Below are 18,247 nucleotides of genomic sequence, written 5' to 3'. Positions count from 1 at the left end.
TACTGAAGACATAAGACATTAAATGCAAGACTCTTACCGGATTGTCAGCTCGAAAATTTGTGCCAATCTGTCGTGCAACATATTGGCCTGCAAAATACAACAATTTGTCCATATTTACTTTTAAAACCAAAACTTGTACACTGACATCGACAACCCGCTGTAGAAAACATGACGACGGCAACAGGATCATATGTAACCAGAAGCGATCACCCTTATGCCAACTGACTTATCCCGCATAAGATCCTTATTTCCCTGCCTTGTGGCCGTAGCTTCCAGGACAGGCTCAACCCCCCCCACGACCCTGAACAGGACAAAGGGCTACAAAAACTGGATAGATGGAAGATCCTTATTCTGCATAAAATTGACTATATAAGAACATAAGAACATAAGAACTATACAAACGAGAGGAGGCCATTCGGCCCATCAAGCTCGCTTGGGGAGAACTAAACTAATAGCTCAGAGTCGTTAAAATCTTATCTAGCTCTGATTTAAAGGAACCCAAGGATTCAGCTTGCACTACATTATCAGGAAGGCTATTCCATACTCTGACTACACGCTGCGTAAAGAAGTGCTTCCTTAAATCCAGCTTGAAATGTTCTCCCGCTAATTTCCACCTATGGCCACGAGTTCGTGTATTTAAACTAATGCTGAAGTAACTATTTGGTCGAACAGCATCCAAACCTGTTAGAATCTTATATACCTGGATCATGTCCCCCCTCAATCTCCTTTGCTTGAGACTGAACAGATTTAGCTCAAGTAACCGTTCCTCGTATGACATTCCTCTAAGACCAGGAATCATTTTTGTGGCCCTACGCTGCACCTTTTCTAAGGCCACAATGTCCTTTTTAAGATATGGTGACCAAACCTGCACACAATATTCTAGGTGAGGTCTCACCAAGGAATTGTATAATCTTAGCATTACCTCCCTTGACTTAAACTCCACACACCTGGAGATATACCCCAACATCCTATTGGCCTTTTTTATTGCTTCCCCACACTGGCGAGAATGGGACATGGAAGCATCAACATACACACCAAGGTCTTTCTCATGATCAGCTACCTTTATTTCAGTGACACCCATGAAATACCTGTACTTTATATTTCTGCTCCCTAGATGGAGTACCTTACATTTATCGACGTTAAATTTCATCTGCCAGGTATAGGCCCAGTTACTAATTAAATCAAGATCCCGCTGTAGCTGCTGAGCCACTAATTCAGTATCTGCTACACCACCCACCTTGGTGTCATCTGCAAATTTCACCAGTTTACTGTATATATTGGTATCCATATCATTTATGTAAATTAGGAACAATAGTGGTCCTAAAATCGAACCCTGCGGTACCCCACTATGAACGCAAGCCCACTGTGACATTGTGCCTCTTATAACTACTCGCTGTTTCCTATCTGTTAACCAGTTATCAATCCAGGTCGCTACGGTACCTAAAATACCAGTCGCTTTGAGTTTAAGTAGGAGCCTCTTGTGGGGGACAACATCAAAAGCCTTTTGGAAATCTAAGTAGATGACATCATAGGCCTTCTTATCATCAACTTCCTGAGTAGCTTCCTCAAAAAACTCCAACAGATTTGTTAAACAGGATCTACCTCTCCTAAATCCATGCTGGCTATCCCGCAAAATGTTATTGGAGTCCAGGTAATCTATCATTTTCTCTTTGATTAAAGCCTCCATAACTTTACCAGTTATACAAGTTAGACTGATTGGCCTATAGTTAGACAAATTACTTCTATCCCCCTTTTTGAAAATAGGCGTTATGAAGGCGTGCTTCCAATCAGAAGGTACCACACCTTCAGATAAGGATTTTTGAAACAGTAAAGTTAAGACTAGCCTGATTTTATCAAACGTATCCATCCACTTCCTTCCAAGGCAGATCAATTCACTGACTTGTCTTTCCGTACATTAACATTGTAAGCATAAGCTTAAGAACTCTGAAGTACATTTACTGCTGAAGTTGCCTGGGTTTTGCTCATTGCTGTTAGCTCACCTTCGACTCGCAGTGGGCCGCGATCTCCTCGAACGGAGCCTTCTGGAACTTCTCAATCACTTGCCTCCTCTTCTCCTTCTCCTGCTCCTCCATTCCCGTCGTGTCTGCGGAGAGCAACCATCAGTGATCCCGCTCACCCCACTGCACGTGTCAGATGAGCCCGTCAGACACCCCAATCTACCCCGAAGGCATGGGACAAAACAAGCACCCAAAATGGCGTACTTCCACAAGTCAGCTGACTTTCAGCTGCGACTGAGGACGTCGTAATTAAGATGTGCAATGTAGTTCGAGATCCACAAGATGTTAGAAAATTCAGTGATCTGAGGGTAGTAAGTTACAGGTGAGTGACGAGTCACATAATGAGAGGAAAGTCATCTAAACACACTTTTCAAACTTGTGAGAACGTTAGTTATGCAATCGCAACGCCCGTCGCCCTGGAAACCCATGTAACAGCGCAGCGAGCCCGAGACGGCTCGACGAGAAGGGCGTACGGTGACACATCGCTGACTAATCAGAGAATAGCCTGCGGACGGCCGCCTGTCCCCGCTGACTCACCGATGGCCTTTTTCAATGTCTCGAAGGTGATTTCTTCAGCCAGCTGGGACTGTAAAGAAAACAAGACGGAGACGGGCCTCGTGACATTACGAACAACGCTGCCGTCCGGCACCGGCGGCTTTAAAACACAGTCCAGACTTCAGGAGTCTTTGCTACGAGCAAAACAGCCTTTCCGATAGGGGGACGAGCAAGACCCCAAGAGAGTGTGATACTGGTTTTCGACCCCTAAAAAGGCTCTCCGAGAAGCTGCCTGGGGTCTAACGTGGAAATATTAACGAACCCAGGCGAGAGCTCATTAAAACAGGGGACCTTCTGCTATCATTTCAACCGGAGCCATTAACGTGAAGGTTTCTGAATAAACATCCCATCCAAATAGGGAAATGTCATGACCCTAAAAGGAAAAATTAAATAAATAACACTCAGGGACAGGCTTTCCCATAAAGGTCCTTGATTTATCCTGTTTGAAGCCGTAATTCTTCAGAAAAGGACACAATCAGAGGTCTTTTTATAAGTAAACGAAGCATGTTGGCTAATGGCGGGAAAGTATTTCCACTGAAGTCTCAATCAACTGTCATATTAATACTCGATGACAATTTATTTTTCTAGAAATATCCTTGTTGCCATTTTCCACAAATTGCACCCCAAGGCCATAATCATTCGCAACATATAAGGTACAGGGCCGACACCATTCAGCATGGAGTGAATTATAAATCGCAACGCCTGGCCCTGCAAAAGCGTTGTTCTGGAAGGACAGGTGCTGTCTGGGTGCACGGGGGTAATGTGGCTTCATAATCCAGCACGAGGTGATGGTGCAAAAGCTCAGGTTAATGATGCATGTTGATTATTTTTTCCCCTAATACATAATTAAGTATCTGGCACGTTAGCTGAGGGTAGGGGGACTTTTGCAGATGCACACAGCAAATTAGCGTGAAACTATTCTTGATCTTTCAGAACAAATTGCACATGACAAACTTCACGGACATTTCCCCTGACAGAAGCCAAAAATTAAACCGCCATTTAAAGTCGCCTGGAAATGCAAGACGGGGAGACAATTACCTTGTCTGGTAAGCTGCTGGAGACGATGTCCACCTGGAGCGACATCGTGTCTACAAAGCTCTTCCTTCTGGAGAGGCGGTCTTCATCTAGGGAAGGACGACGAGAGACTGAGAAGATGCTGACAGACATGGAGAAGATGCTAAACCCCCAAGCATCGCTGAGAAGGGTCCAAAAAGCTTCAGCAAGTGGTACAGAAAGTCCAACATCAATAGAACCTTGGTCTACATACTGGGCAGTGATTGGTAGAAGGCAAGGCATATTTACAGCTGGTGATCTGCTTTTGCAAGAGAAGAGTAAAATGCTGCAGAGTAACTGTGTTTTAGTTCCACTTTCTGCCTTTTTAGCTGCTGTTTGAGACTGATTCTTAAGTTGTCCTGCATCACTGCTGGCTTTACGAGCAGCAGGAACAGGACGGATGACCCAGGGACTGAAAGATGGCGTGTGAGGGCCAGGCTTGCAGGGGGGGGGGAGGCATGAAAGCACCACCCTCCACAGACCGCAGACACACAAAGGGTGGTAAACTTACAAGCCTTTTGGAGCTAATTCCCTAGATAAAGAAAAGGGTTTCACATTTATTTAGCTGACGATTTTGCTGAAAGTGACAGATAATTATTTCCTGTATAAAGCAGCAAATTTGATTCAAGCAATTTCAATTAAATATCTTTCATGCGAGGATCACAGCAAAGGCCCATTACCAAAAATGAAAATAGTACCAAATTTACTTTCATAGCTACTACACATCACCTCTGAGACGTCAGGTGTGTATATTCCTCATACACAACTGGATCCAGCACTTAACTATAAAAATACATAAACGACATTTAGTTCTACGTCCTGTGATTATATTGTACATGCACAAATAAGCACAACTAAAATAAAACTGACTGGACAGCCTGACCGAGCTCTTACTCACCACAGCCGTCATCGACATGCGAGAAAAGTGTCAGGAGATGAAAAACAAAAAAAGAGATGGGTAAATACAGCACACGTCTGTTGAAAGTCTAAGTGTTGGATGAGAAAATAAATCAGCTGTGTTCCGTGTGCTGCAAGTGTGAAAATAAAAGGTCAGCTGAACCCTAAAATGTCTGAGTAACAGCTAGATAATGGATTCTGAAACCCAATTAAGAGTCTGCAACTCATACACTGGCAGGAGTCGTGAGGGAGCAGCTGCTTTTATCTGATTGGTTGGTCGGACTGCTTTTTTATTATGATGTTTTGCTAGTTCTAAAACTCGCACGTCTTTATATAAACACGGGAATATTCCGGAAAGACTAATCGAGTCTTCAAAACCTTTTCTGACTTTTACTGTTGGAGTACCGACGAAGAAGCGAGAAGTACACAAACGCCAGACCACACCATCGGATAAGCGACGCCCGGCTCATGGCAATACTGCAGGAAATGTAGGTTTTTCCTATACCAGCATCTTCTACAATCAATGTAAAAGGTCAGTAAACACACCCAGCTCACCACGTATTTTAAAGGGAATGTTCAAATTATCTGGGTGGAGGGGACTAGAATTAAACTGTCAGTTTGGGATGGTGTTGACATTGGAACAACAGAATATGGTGCACTGTTCACACAGTAATGAATAGCAGAGGGGTCAAAGGTCAGGGTGGAGGAGCAGCATGTACAGACTACGTCCATAGGACTGACGGCTAACTATACCGGTTACCTCTGGATGTCTGTCTGCGCTGATAAAGGACTTTCCCTACTCTATAAAGGACTAAATTTAGACACAAAAAATTAGGGAGGGCAAGAAAAGGAAAGACAGGACGCTTAGTAAAACAGAAAGTTAGTACACAGTTCGGATAATAAGGTATGCTATATTTGCATTGCCTTCTTTTGCTCTATATATGTTAGTCTATCAGTACTTACATACCTTGCTACTATATGAACCGGAAATTCCCTCTGGGATCAATAAAGTTCACCTTATTCCATCTTAAACTATCCTCTTGTTTTCGGTCATTTCAACCTTCCTTCATGCATTCTCCATGCAGGGCAAAGGCTAACCCCCCCCCCCCCCCGCACGCCGGTCCGGGGACGAGCCCTTACCTGTCACCTGTGGCACATACGCCACCGACAGCCGGTCCACGCCGTAACTCGGGCCGGCCAACAGCTCGGCGATCTCGTGGGTCTGAAAGTACAAGTTCTGGTCATCCATGTCGAGGGAACCTGGCAGCCTGTGGGACACAGAAAGGGCGGGGGAGTGAACTGGAGGGTGGGGGTCGCCGTGAGCCATATCACTGGGAGAATTCCTCTGGAAGCAGGTCTCGCTCAGGGAAAAGAATAAACAACTACAAACCAAATCGTGGTACTGCCGTAAGCTAATCTCACACAGCATAGCTTTTCGGGGATTTTATGCATTGACAATGTGCTGCAACCTTCTTCGGCTTTGTGTTCAGGGTACTTCTCAGGGCTTAAAGCTCCGGAATGCGTTCAAGCGACTTGCGGATACGCACCGCTTTGCGATCGCAATTGGAGCATCCTCAGCACTTTTCACCAAGTCCAACTCAAAACATCGAGAAACCGATTTCCTTGCAGCCTGTACTCATTTTCTTAGAGGGTGGGTCTCATTTTCCGCACACTATCGGCGACATTATCACGCTGACCTCCATCTCAAAGAGCCCCCAGAAAATCCGTTATCTGGGTCCCGGGCATTTCAGCCTAGACAGTACAGAAGGGAGAGACAGCGAACGTACGGGCATTTCTCCCTGAAGACGTGCTCAGGCAGAAGGTAGGGAGCTTCCAGGTTCCTCATCTCAAGGACCTGAAAGACAGGAGCATGAAGTTCAAAAGCAGGGACCGTCTTTTATGGTACATCAATGATCCCTCTGCTAATGGTGGAAGGGGGTCACAGACCATGGCCGGTCCTCCACCAAAGAAAGCTCCCCATCGTACCTTGCCCACGTACTGACAGAACGGTGGGTTGGCGATCATCTGGCTGAGGAAGTTCAGGTAGGCCGCCACCAGAGCCATGATGCTGCAGCGGATGAACATGGGCATGTTCTCCTCGTTGGCCAGGGCCATGTCCTGCAATATGGGGGGGGGGGGGGGGGGGGGGCATAATGAGTGAGCCATGTGAATGGAAGAATCCATGTTTAAACCATTCTGACTTTTACTGGAGGAGTACCGATGAAGAACCTCACCGCGTCTTAATATTACAAATGAAGACCTCAGGATGATGACAGAAATGCTTATTCGGAAGTTCCCATATGAAAAGTGTAGTTCCACAAACAGTCTTTGGAGTCAGTGAAAATCACATGGTCTCTGCCATAGTGACTTCTTTGCGGCTTTCCTTCGCGGGGGGGGGGGGGGGGGGGGGTGCAAAGCCTGCTAAGCCTTGATGGCGTTTAATGAAACACAACGTGCTGGGGGAGCCACCGACTACAATTAACACTCACCAGAGCCTCATCAAGTTCTCTGTTTCTCCATTAAAGAAATTAAATACCCAGTTCTGCAGCATAATTAAAACAATAGCCGTTGCCCCCAAGGGGTCATATAATGCAAGCTTTGCCGTTATAGCCTCCCTGAGCATAAGCCTAGAAACCTGTGGCACAATTAACACAACAGTGTTTCAAGGTTTTCAACAATATTGAAAACCTGACACAGCCAAGATCTGCAGCGTCCTCATTGGTTATTCAATTCAGCTGAGGCAAGGAAAGAGGGCCTGGCCACACCCCCGGGACTGAGGCGAGTGACTCATGTTCACTTTAATTAAACTCGCTTAATAGATGCTCGGCTACACAAGACCAAAGTATCAAGTTTGAAAAATCCATTACAACCCGAACAACACAGCTAAGTTCTAAAATCGCACAGAAAGGTCATGAGATCATCGGTGTTCTGTTCAAACATGCAGCTACTCAACCATCAGAAAGAGCAGTATTAATAACAAAGGAGCGTCTATGTCAAAGAAGCATTTAAACAGCACCTAGAATGCAGTCTGGGGAGATATAATTATGAAAATAATAGTGGTAGAACCTCGACGTGGAGCAACGCTGCTGAGTGTTGGTGGGCGGAAATGAATGGATGGGTAGAGGGGCCTTACTGCCTCTTGCAGGAGCTACTGGACAGGATGCAGCCTCCATAGAGGAAGAGAACTGCAAGCCTCTATCTGAAAAAGGAGCTTCGGCGAAACATCACACCTGGATCCTTTTACAGTATTGGTGCATCTTTCTGGGCAGCCATACTTTCGCTGCACTGCCACACATCACTTTTACCACCTTGCTCACAGCCCTTAAACATTTCCGGGAAGATAAACCATCACACCCCCAGGATGACATCACTTGGCCCCAATCGGCAGTCTTAGTAACAGAGCGCGGTTAAAAAAAAATAAATAATACACTTGACTCTTTTCCAAGGGGAGGTGTGCTCGTTGCTCTTCTAGGGCATGACATTTAAGAGCTTGCCGAGTTGTGGAGGGGGGTGTGAGATGAGTCCATGCGCAGCTCTGCCGGTACCTGCAGTGCGATAGCCAGCCGGATGAGGTCAATGACCACCTCTTCGTTGGCCAGCTCGATGGTGATGAGGGCCAGAGCCGTGAAGAGCAGCTCGAAGTTCTTGTGGACGTTGTCCTCCTCCTTGCAGCCTAGGTAGATGTGCCTGTACAGCTGTTGCCCATGCTGGTGGAGAAGAGATGCGAGACAGTCAAAACACCAAGCCTGAATGCATGGAAGAATGTCGAAATGACTTGAAAACAAGAGAAAATTTAAGATATACAGGCAGAACTGTAATCCCAAGTCTCCAGAAGAGCATATAAAAGCAGCATAAGCCAGCTACAATATTTTGGCCAAGTTAGCGCCGGCTAATAGCAGGATTCCTGAAGCATCTGCAGCTGGCCCCTTATCGGCCACAGCGCTTGGCGGCACACAGGACAGCTAGGCTCGTCACGAGAAGCGAGTGAGTAATCCCACCATCGCACCTTCTGTCCTTTCCGAAATTTACTGGGGTGGGGGGGGTGGCTGTAAACGCAAGCCAATACACGGACGGCGTGACAGATCGCGGGGAATTACATGCTGAAAAATGAATACTAATTCATCCAGAATGCATTCGAATTAATTTCAAAAGCAAGAAACGGGACAAATGAAATATGCTGTTAACCAACGCGTGAATAAATGTTGACACGCGCGATTAAATGAGGTAAACATAACATATGGCCTTGTGCATGATGTGTGCTTATTCATAAAATGGGCCGCATCCCTAAACACAGATTAACACATCTGCGGACGGAGACAATCCTGCGGCGTGTCGGACCGATCGCGAGTCAGACAGGACACATTAGTCAAGCCAGTAGCTCATCGTTGGCGGCCGTTCGCCTCTCAAGGTTCCCTCAATCGGAGAAGGAAGGCAGAGAGAGAGAGAGGGAGAGAGAGAGAGAGACACACACACACACACAGACAGGCAGACGGCCATTATTCCCTACTAGTTCAGCATGCCCATACAACTCAGTATCAGACTAAAAGGGCATACGATGGATGGTGTGATGTGACGGACTGTCCTGGCCTGATTGCCCATTCCCCATTCCCGTGGTAGCCCTTTCAGTCCGCTTCTCACGGAAAGCTCCAGCCAGAATGCGAAACCATCTGCTGCCACAGACGCCCTATTTTCAGTTGTGATGGGCACCAGTGAAATGACGCACTCAGACTGGCGGCCGCGAAAGCGCCACACTGCTTCACTGCGAGCCACCGACGGCAGCACGACGGACGCAGCAACGGCCATCTCTGCCAGACGCGTGCAAGGACCCTTAGTACCGGCAGCCGGCCGCCCTGAGGCGATCGGGCCAGTCACCTCCCCGCTTCACCAATAGAGGGCAGCAGCGAGCCATGCATCTGAATAACCTGCTCAAGGCAGACATTACATCTGTGCTACACTGAATACGCATAGGAGAAAACAAGCTTGAACTGCTCCCCGTCTTTGTATCCATTTAACATCAGCCATCAATTTATGGCTCTTATTTAGATTAAATTATATTCATAAAAGCCTGGTTTCAATTATACCATTAACATCAGATCGAAGTTCCTTCAGCAACAGAGATGTACAAGTACAAAAAGAGGTGCAGGTATGAATGAGTCATTTTCATAGTGTTTAAAATAACTCCTCCTCATTTTCTGGAGCCAAATGACGGGACCTAGTAATTCAGGGCTCCCGGGAACGGAAGCGAAGGGAGTCTTCTCACCTGAAGGAAACCCACAAGCGCGGCGCAGTCACTGTCACCGCTCTCCAAGCACAAATGTTCTCATGCGTCGATGCGGCGCGTTAACAGGATGAAGCAGACATCGTTCGGAATTCGGGGGGGCGGGTGGCGTAGCAGAGTGGGGAATGCGGGGGCAGCCTTGCAATGCAGCCTCACACTGTGAGGCGGGGGTAAAGCCGTCGAGGGGACGGGTGGTAAATCCAAGCACCTTCACCACCCCCTGAAACGGGTACTACGACGGCCCAGCAGTAATAACCCGGGTGGCGGATAATGCTTAAGCTGGCACACTGGATCCGGCTCAGGTGGTCCGGTTACATCCGAGGCTCGTTCCGAGCTCATAATGAAAACCGATGCTCAGGTCACTCGTAATTCTTCCCCTGAGTTGGCTAACATATACACGCCCCTTTAGAGAGGTACACTGAAAACATTACCAAAAAAAAAACACCATAGCTATGTTATCTACCTCTGTGTATGTATAGTGGTGAAAAGCTCCACACGTAAAGGTATATCTACGCAAAACAGCCGTGAGGAGAAACCCCGAGGCCATCTGACCGAGACTAACGGCCAGTCCCATCCACCACGGTACCGGTGCGATTACTATCGATCAGACAGACTGAGGCCCTTTGGTCTGCAGAACAGCGCTAACCGCAACGGGAGCGGGCTTAGAAAAGCTAATAAGGACAGGGGCCGCATCGATCGCCATGGCGACGGGGGCTGGCTTTCCCCACGCCATCCCAACCTCATGGCCACGCGCATCTCAGCTTCAGCCCACGGATCGATGCCATTCATCTTCTCGCCCTCTCCAATTATAATTAGCGGGATTAAGAACGGATAACGCATTCCACAGGAAAAGGAAGTGCAAAATCGTTAGGATAATGACAGAGGAAAGTAGGAATCTGCGTTGAGATAAGAGGTTTCAGAAGAGTGTCTGGAATGGGACGCGTGGGGCGATGGAAAGGGACTCGAGAAGGGAAAGGAGCCATTATTGAATCCGGCTTACGGATTTCTGGGAAAGGGAATCGTGGCAAACATCCGCGTTTGATGAACGGCTGCGGATGAAGTGGCAGCACCTTGTTAAAAAAACTCTCTTCCTCGTTCCTCAGACCGCAGGTGAGGGGAAACTGCTGACTGAAGTTTGTTTTGCTCGAGATGGGCTGCCGTACAGCTGCCACATTCGGCCCTGTCGAGGGGGGGGTCTATGGCCCCCGCTAACGGCCCGACAGGCACGGCTGATTCAGAAAAACCACCAGGAATCAAAAATCGAGCTGCAAACGAGATCTGAGAAAAGCCCGTGTCTAGGTGGCCCACAAGTATACAGCTCACAAACCCACCCCACAAGCCCAGACACACTGCTCACAGCTCTGTCTGAGGATGGATGTTACTGGCTGTTGACATTCCTAAATTACGGTTTGAGAGGAATAGATGAAATCTGGGACTCAAGCTCATATATCTTGGGTTTTACTGCCAGTGTTACACATGTAATATAAATAAAACTACACAAAACACATATATAAGAACAGCTACTACCTTCTTCATAAAACTGACATCTTGTTTGGATATCTTCTCCCTCTTGATCTTCAAGGCCGCAACGTCGGGAATAATTCTGCAGCCAAAGAAAAGTTTTTTAATGGGCTTTGGAGAAGTACAGGCGATGGCGTCCCATGGGCAAAAGTGTAGACAGACACCTTTAACTTTGCAGATTTAGCACAAATTCCCATAAATTTAGTACCATTTCCCACTTCAGTTTTGCAGCTTTGAGTGTTACCTTCCCCACCTGCCAGTCTATTCCTGAGAACATGTTTGTTTATGGTTGTCTTATGCAGACCAATTCCAATTTGATCGTTAGTCGCCTTTAACGAGGGCCTGAGCCCTGGCGTTTGATTGGACGGGAGGAGCTGTCAGTTGGGCGTTACCTGATGCCCCGGAGTTTGGCCCGATTGTCGTGGCGATCGATGATGTTGTGAAGGATTTCCAGCACCAGCTGCCTGAGCTCACTGTCCTCCATCAGGGAGATGGAGAAGAGCGGGTCCAAGAAGGGTGGGGGCAGGGCAGCCGACATGGTCTTCGCCTTGAAGCCGGACGTCACCTGGGGCACAGTGGGGAAGGCGAGATGTTACGGCATAGCGGGGGCAGACCCCCCCCCCAGCAGCCAAGACCCAAATCTTACGCCTTAGAAATCCATTCATGCTTCTCTGACAATGTCAAAATCAACCTTTCAGCAGTAAGTCACCTCAACATTTCAGGCATCGGTCAGGTGCCATTTAAAAAGTTTTCCAGATGTTCTCCGGACTCCCATAAGCACAGATCCAAGTCCACAACACTACGTGATCTGTAGCATCAAAGGTTGCCCTTTCACACCAAAGCCCGACTTGCGCGACCTGTGTACTCCTTACGACGCTCCCGGATAACACGGCATCGACGTACACCGGGAGACGTTCTGAGAAAAGGATTACGGTGTAAGGACAAAACTGTGACCTGAGAAGACAGAGATGAAAAGATACAGCTCCAGAACGAGCAGATTTCTGAGAGCTGCAGGGCCAGAAGAAAAGCCCCTCAAACCTTAACCATTTCAACACCCACATTTTAAAAAGTGCAGATTTTGGACAGGGATGTTAAAACGAATACAGGACCTCCATGCCACGCCATGGCATCACATTCAGCACCCATGCTGCTAACCATACATATAGGCTGCTAAGCAAATAAGCCGCGCGCCACCATTGCTATGGACCGCCGAGCCGCGGGAAATGGAAGATGCCGGACGTGTCACGCATTCCCAGAGGCCACCGGGGTTTGTGGCCACATTGCATTAAGACGATCCTCTTAGAGAAGCGCCTTGTAATCTTAGACCTTCTGATCAGCTGGGATGACCTTCTGACGGCTTCGATTGATCGAGCAGAGCCCGTGGGCAAACACAACCCTCCACCCCCCCCACTCTAAACCGCGCCATGGCAGCCAAGATAGAGGGGTTCATCTCACGGCCACAGCTGCAGCGAGTTATAAATAGTTTAACCTTTTTACAACACTCCCCGATGCAAGCGGGGGCGACACGTCCCCCGCACATCACTTCCTTGCGGGGAAGACGAGGCCTCCTCTCTGCCTGACAATCCGCTCCTGCGATTTTTACCCATCATACCTTTAGGTTGACAGGAAACTAGTCATTAGATGAAGGCTTGCTGGAGGGGCCCAGCTCACAGTACAGGTCATGTCATTACTGGACTGGTGGTTGTTTAGAGCAAGGAGACATCTACAGACTGGTCAATGTAGACAGCATACAATTCAGAGTAAATATTTCCCGGAACTGTTTTGGAGAAACAACACAGATCCTTCAAGTGAAGGGTAGGAGCTTAAGATGTCAGCCAAGCCACTGACGGGTCACCAAAAGCAGATGTCACCATGCAGGCGAGACCCTCTTCTCCAAGAATGCAGTCCAAGGTCACCCAACATCCTCTGTGAAATGAACAAGCTAAACCGCACGTCGGACTGTCACACGGCCGTCATTTCCGTCACCGCGAGCACTGGTGGCTAGCGAGCAGCGCTCGCTAGTGCCTGTTCAGGCCGGAGCAACTTGCCATGATCAGCGAGCTGAGGAGCATTGTCTGAATCCGCTTCATGCCCAGTTGCCTGTGGAAAAACACACAGTGTAAGGAGAATGTTTGGGGAATGTATGGATGTCAAAAAAAAGAACATTCCATATGAAAGGATGTTCTGCACATGCTAAATCAACCCCCTACTGTTTACAGTGTCATGTAAATTTCTATTCACGATAAAAAAAAAACATCCATAGTAAAATTACTGAAACAGTGTTCTAGTCAGATTTAGCTTTATCAGCATGAGCTCACAAATTATAAAGCAAGTTGTTTAAACATGTTACTAAATGAAAGATGCTTAACCAAGAAGAACTTAAACAGGATATGAGGAAAACTGCAAAAAACGGCACTCAACTCAATCGCTGCCAGCTACATCTGGGAAGCATCAGACAGCGATAAAACACATAAGAAAATGCTTCACGGTTACAGAACATCTAAGAATGCCCTTCTAAGAAATTTAATACAAATGCACCACTTAAGACTTGGCTGATACTCAGGATTTTGCAGAACCCATAAACGACACCAGCCTGACTATATTTTTAACTGGATTTGAATCTGATGCTTTGAAGAGTTATAAACATAATGCATTTACTTATAATCCCTCGTTACAAAATGAACCAAATTACCAGATTACAGTCAGTCCTCGTGCTTTCGCACCTCGTGATTCATGAATTCACAGATCCACGAAAATTTCATTAGAGCTGTAACTCTGCATGTACGCTATGCGGTCATTTTCGTATTTTCGCCGTATTGCACAGCTAATTCATTATCATCATTGGTGAGTACCCATAATACTGTGTTTTATGAAATATTTTTAATGTATGTATTTTTGTTGTTTCTTTTTCGTTATTAGCGCGCACATAGTATTTTTACAACATATTTCTGTACGTCATTACGTAATTAATTGTTTAAAAATTTATTTTTAATTTAATTTAAACCTGTATGTACAGTACATGTTTCCTTGCGTATTTTATTGAATTGTACCTTGGTTACGTACATGACTTGTGTCAATAAGTTTACAGTCCCATTCGTTTCCTTATTTTACCTTACTGTGAACGCAAAAGAAAACGGCAGCCAAACAGTTTTTTTAAAGGTAATGTATTAAGCTAACTTAAGTGTTTGGGGTCATATTTAGAGTCTAAACTACAGAAATAAGCACATAATTACCATTTTTAGTGACGCTACCAAACATCCACGAATCTTTCTCATTCGCAACGGGTTCTGGAAGCTAAACCTCGCGGATATCCCAGGTCCGACTGTGCTCCTATATCTGAACCGAAATGAGTCTTCTAACCTTACATTGGGAATCTAATGGCTCTCTTCTGGAAAAAGGACAGGGGGAGTTTTGATTTGGTATTAGCTGGCCAAGAACGGTGGGGGGGGGGGACCCCGGGATTGGCGGGCCAAGAACATGGGGGGGGGGGGGGGGGGGGGAGACCCCGGGATTAGCAGGCCGAGAAGCCTGGCGATGGGCCCTCACAATAATTTTAGGAAAATACCGTTTGTGGAAAAGTAAATAAAAAAGAAATCTCATTTAAAAGCCAGTCCAGCTAATGGACAATGTGCCCCTGGATGTTCAAAGGCATGTACAGCTGCCAGACATCCAGATAAAGGACAGAAATATACAAAGACACAAAAGGGGGCTTTTCACTCCGCGAATGACCATGCAGACCCTTCCAGGCAGCTTCAAAGGCTTCAAAGGCAGCATATTATCCAGTCATAAAAAAAGAATCATTTGAATGATGTATCACTAAACGTGTTGAAAACGACTTGAAAATATCTAGTTATAGCAAGGGTCAACCTAGGGCTGCCTCTTGCTAGAGTGACCTTTTTAAACCAAGATACTGGCACCTAACCAAGAGAAGCTCCGCTGAATGAATTTAATAAACATAAGGATATACCATATATAGAGATCACCAATCTTTGGGCATCACAACACGCCTCTCATTAATACTTCAGGCGCACTAATAATCTGCTTACCAAATTATGGATGTTAGTGAACGTCCGTATCGTACCAAAAAGCCAGCATCTGGACAAATGTTTACGCATGTTCACATGATGCAGTCTTAGTCAAAGTGGATCTTTCTGAAGAGAACACCAAGGAAACGAGGCTTCCTCAATGATGCCGTGTTAAAAGCCTAGCCCTCTCTAGAAGCCCCAAAGCACAGGGCGCTGTGATGTCTGGAGAAAGAAGCCGGCCGGCGTGACGCACCCGATCTTGGCGGTGTCCAGGCTGGGTGCCTCGTCCACGGGCACTTTGCCCATGATGAACATCATCACCTCTGCCCGCTGATAGTCTGGAAGGTTACCCCCAAAGAAGCCTGGAAAATGGGGCAAAGATCCCTTCAAAGTCCCTTAAATAAAGGACATGCTCAAAAAAAAAAAAAAAAACCCTCCACATATGCTGGAGACATAAATTACTATAATTAAAGTTAACTGGGATAAAACCCATTACCATTAACCTGCAGCCACAGAGGATTAATGCGGATAAATTGATAGGTTAAGCAGCTCAGACTGAGCGGTTTTTGCATTAAAAAAAAAAAAACAGCAAAGATTTCCTTATGCTTCAGGGAAAATAGCATAAAGGCCTGCCATACTGACCAAACTATTCTCCAACATCACATGATATATGTATCAGACAGTTGGGCGAATTTTAACATCTACAGCTACATTAAAGACACCAATCAGGTAAAGGTAGTCTTATCTACAGGTACATATTACCATTCAAAATTGATTTTGGTATACTACTGCTTTACCAATGAAGGGAGAATCCTATACCATTACTGTGATATAAACAATAATGGTATATTACTAAATGGTTTATTACTACAAGTATATTACCAAAGAAGTAAAGAGAGAATCCTATACCATTACCTGTATAGTACCATCTACAGGTATATTAAAGAAATCAAGTAGGTATAGTTAGTGCCATCCTATACTGGACTGGTAATCTGAATAAAATAACAAATAAGCAGTACACCTAAGGTAATGGTTAATAGTTTGTGGGTTAGCAAGCACAAGGCCCATATGGGTAATGGGAGTCTGGGGTCCGGTTGACAGACCAATGGTCTGGATGATGGCGTTCTGGACGATCCTCTCCTCGCTCTCCTTGGTACGCGACACCACGCTGGCGGAGGAGCTGCGTCTGGAGTCGGGGCCCATCTCGAAGTCCACGCTCATGCGCAGATGCTTCAGCAGCGTGTTGAACACCTCCAGCACCGTGGGGCCTGCGGGGGAGGAAGCACGCAGCCGCCTCAGACGGGAGCAGGGCACCTTCCCTCAGAGGCCACACTTCCGGTGCCAACAGTGAGATCACACTGCACCAGTGTGATTTTAACCAAAGACTCGTTACTTCAGGAAGGTTCCCCTTTCGGGAACAAGCAGTGAACTTGTTAGGCCGCAGATCGGAAGATTGGTACCTGACCAGGAGAAGTGATTAGAGGATGGAAAATTTATTAATAGCATTTATTAAAATTCAATATGTTAAATGTTTAAAAAATCATTTGGAATGGAATTCTAGCCAGGAATAAATGACATGCATGTATTTTACTGCATTTGCATTTTACCGGCATCTGCAGTGTTATCACTGTCACTGCAATGCAATTACTATCACTGTACTGTTTTTTAATGCAGTGAGCTATGCTTCTCTGGGTAATGACTGCGAATCCGCACAATCTGGCAGGGCCAGCTGTATGAGGCCTAACCCCTGGACTGCAAAGTGTTCATGTAAACCCGAACACAGAACACTATGATTATATAGACAAATAGCAAAAACAGCCATGATGTAAAGTGCACAGTGCTGGTATTGCGTGTCAGTCTGACAAACCTGAGATTATGGACTCAGGTGTCACTCAGGCTTCACTGAAACAACTTAAGATGCAGTAAGCAAGGAATACAAGCTCACTTTCCCCACTATTTCTAACAGGCAACCCTGGTTCCCTCGCTAGCTAGTACCCATTCGAGACTTGGTGGTACACGCCAAAACAAATATATAAGAAATACTTTATTTGCAATGAATTAAGTTGGATCCACGGTGACCGGGAGTGGCCAATGGCTGCACGTGCCCTAGCACGGCGCCCGGTAATGTTTGCATTCACATTAACGACAGTGGCCCTTGCCTAAATGGTGGCGGCACACTAAGCAGGAACGTACAACAGGAGTAACGAGGCTGGAATTTGAAAGAAAAGAAAAAAAAAAAATGAAAAAATTCCTCTAGACTCCCATCTTTTTCTAGGGACTAATGAGGTTCGGCCATTAACATACTGAATTTAATAAATGCTAATAATAAAATGTCCCTCAGGTTCTATCTATCATCCATCTGTCTCAGCCATCCCATCCAGACCATCTCATCTATCCATCCCATCCCTCTATCTCATCCAGGGGATGCCCCTGGTCTTCAAAACAGTGATAAGATGATGTTGCCTCAGGACCGAACATCCAAGAATGATGGCACAAGTCTGTGGCGTTAAGCGGGTCCTACTGGTGCCGTTCTGGCAAGAACGGATCCAGCCACTCACCGACAGATCCCTTGGCAGCGATGGCCACGGTCTCCAGGAGCACCTGCACGATGCCGGCTCGCACCCGAGGAGTGTCCTTGTTATGGGTGTCCAGGTGGCCCAGCACCTGCTGGATCACGTGGTGGGAATGCTGCGCCTGAGGGTCGGGAAAAGCAGAGGCGGCGGCGTTGACGTAGCTGAGGGTTACAGGGAAATCGCAAACAGGCCGGAAACACGGACAGGACACAAAAGAATGACCGACTCCTTATGGGAGTCAATCTGGGCCAAACCCAGCATTTGCCAACTCGCATTTTCAAAGCTGTGTCTCTACCTGGTCATTTTAAAGACCTGGAATTTCACACA

At 46.5% G+C, this 18,247-nt stretch overlaps 1 protein-coding gene across 3 annotated transcripts in view; it reads right to left on the bottom strand.

Annotated features, from left to right (window-relative positions):
- Positions 1–18,247, bottom strand: part of efr3a (EFR3 homolog A (S. cerevisiae)) — a 71,073-nt gene that overhangs the window by 3,820 nt on the left and 49,006 nt on the right. For all 3 annotated transcript variants that reach the window (XM_049011561.1, XM_049011560.1, XM_049011562.1), the window contains exons 10-23: positions 17,906–18,041; positions 16,451–16,615; positions 15,601–15,709; positions 13,371–13,422; positions 11,715–11,887; positions 11,329–11,404; positions 8,069–8,230; positions 6,510–6,641; positions 6,311–6,378; positions 5,664–5,791; positions 3,612–3,697; positions 2,556–2,604; positions 2,001–2,104; positions 38–87 (exon numbers count right to left, since the gene is read on the bottom strand). In XM_049011561.1, the coding sequence (XP_048867518.1) occupies positions 38–87; positions 2,001–2,104; positions 2,556–2,604; positions 3,612–3,697; positions 5,664–5,791; positions 6,311–6,378; positions 6,510–6,641; positions 8,069–8,230; positions 11,329–11,404; positions 11,715–11,887; positions 13,371–13,422; positions 15,601–15,709; positions 16,451–16,615; positions 17,906–18,041 (1,490 nt within the window). The remainder of the gene's footprint in view (positions 1–37; positions 88–2,000; positions 2,105–2,555; positions 2,605–3,611; positions 3,698–5,663; positions 5,792–6,310; positions 6,379–6,509; positions 6,642–8,068; positions 8,231–11,328; positions 11,405–11,714; positions 11,888–13,370; positions 13,423–15,600; positions 15,710–16,450; positions 16,616–17,905; positions 18,042–18,247) is intronic.

The sequence above is a fragment of the Brienomyrus brachyistius genome, chromosome 4 (genome assembly GCF_023856365.1).
Source record: "Brienomyrus brachyistius isolate T26 chromosome 4, BBRACH_0.4, whole genome shotgun sequence".
NCBI lineage: Eukaryota > Metazoa > Chordata > Actinopteri > Osteoglossiformes > Mormyridae > Brienomyrus > Brienomyrus brachyistius.
Note: the sequence above shows the minus strand (reverse complement) of the source record. Positions and strands in the feature narration are given on the sequence as shown.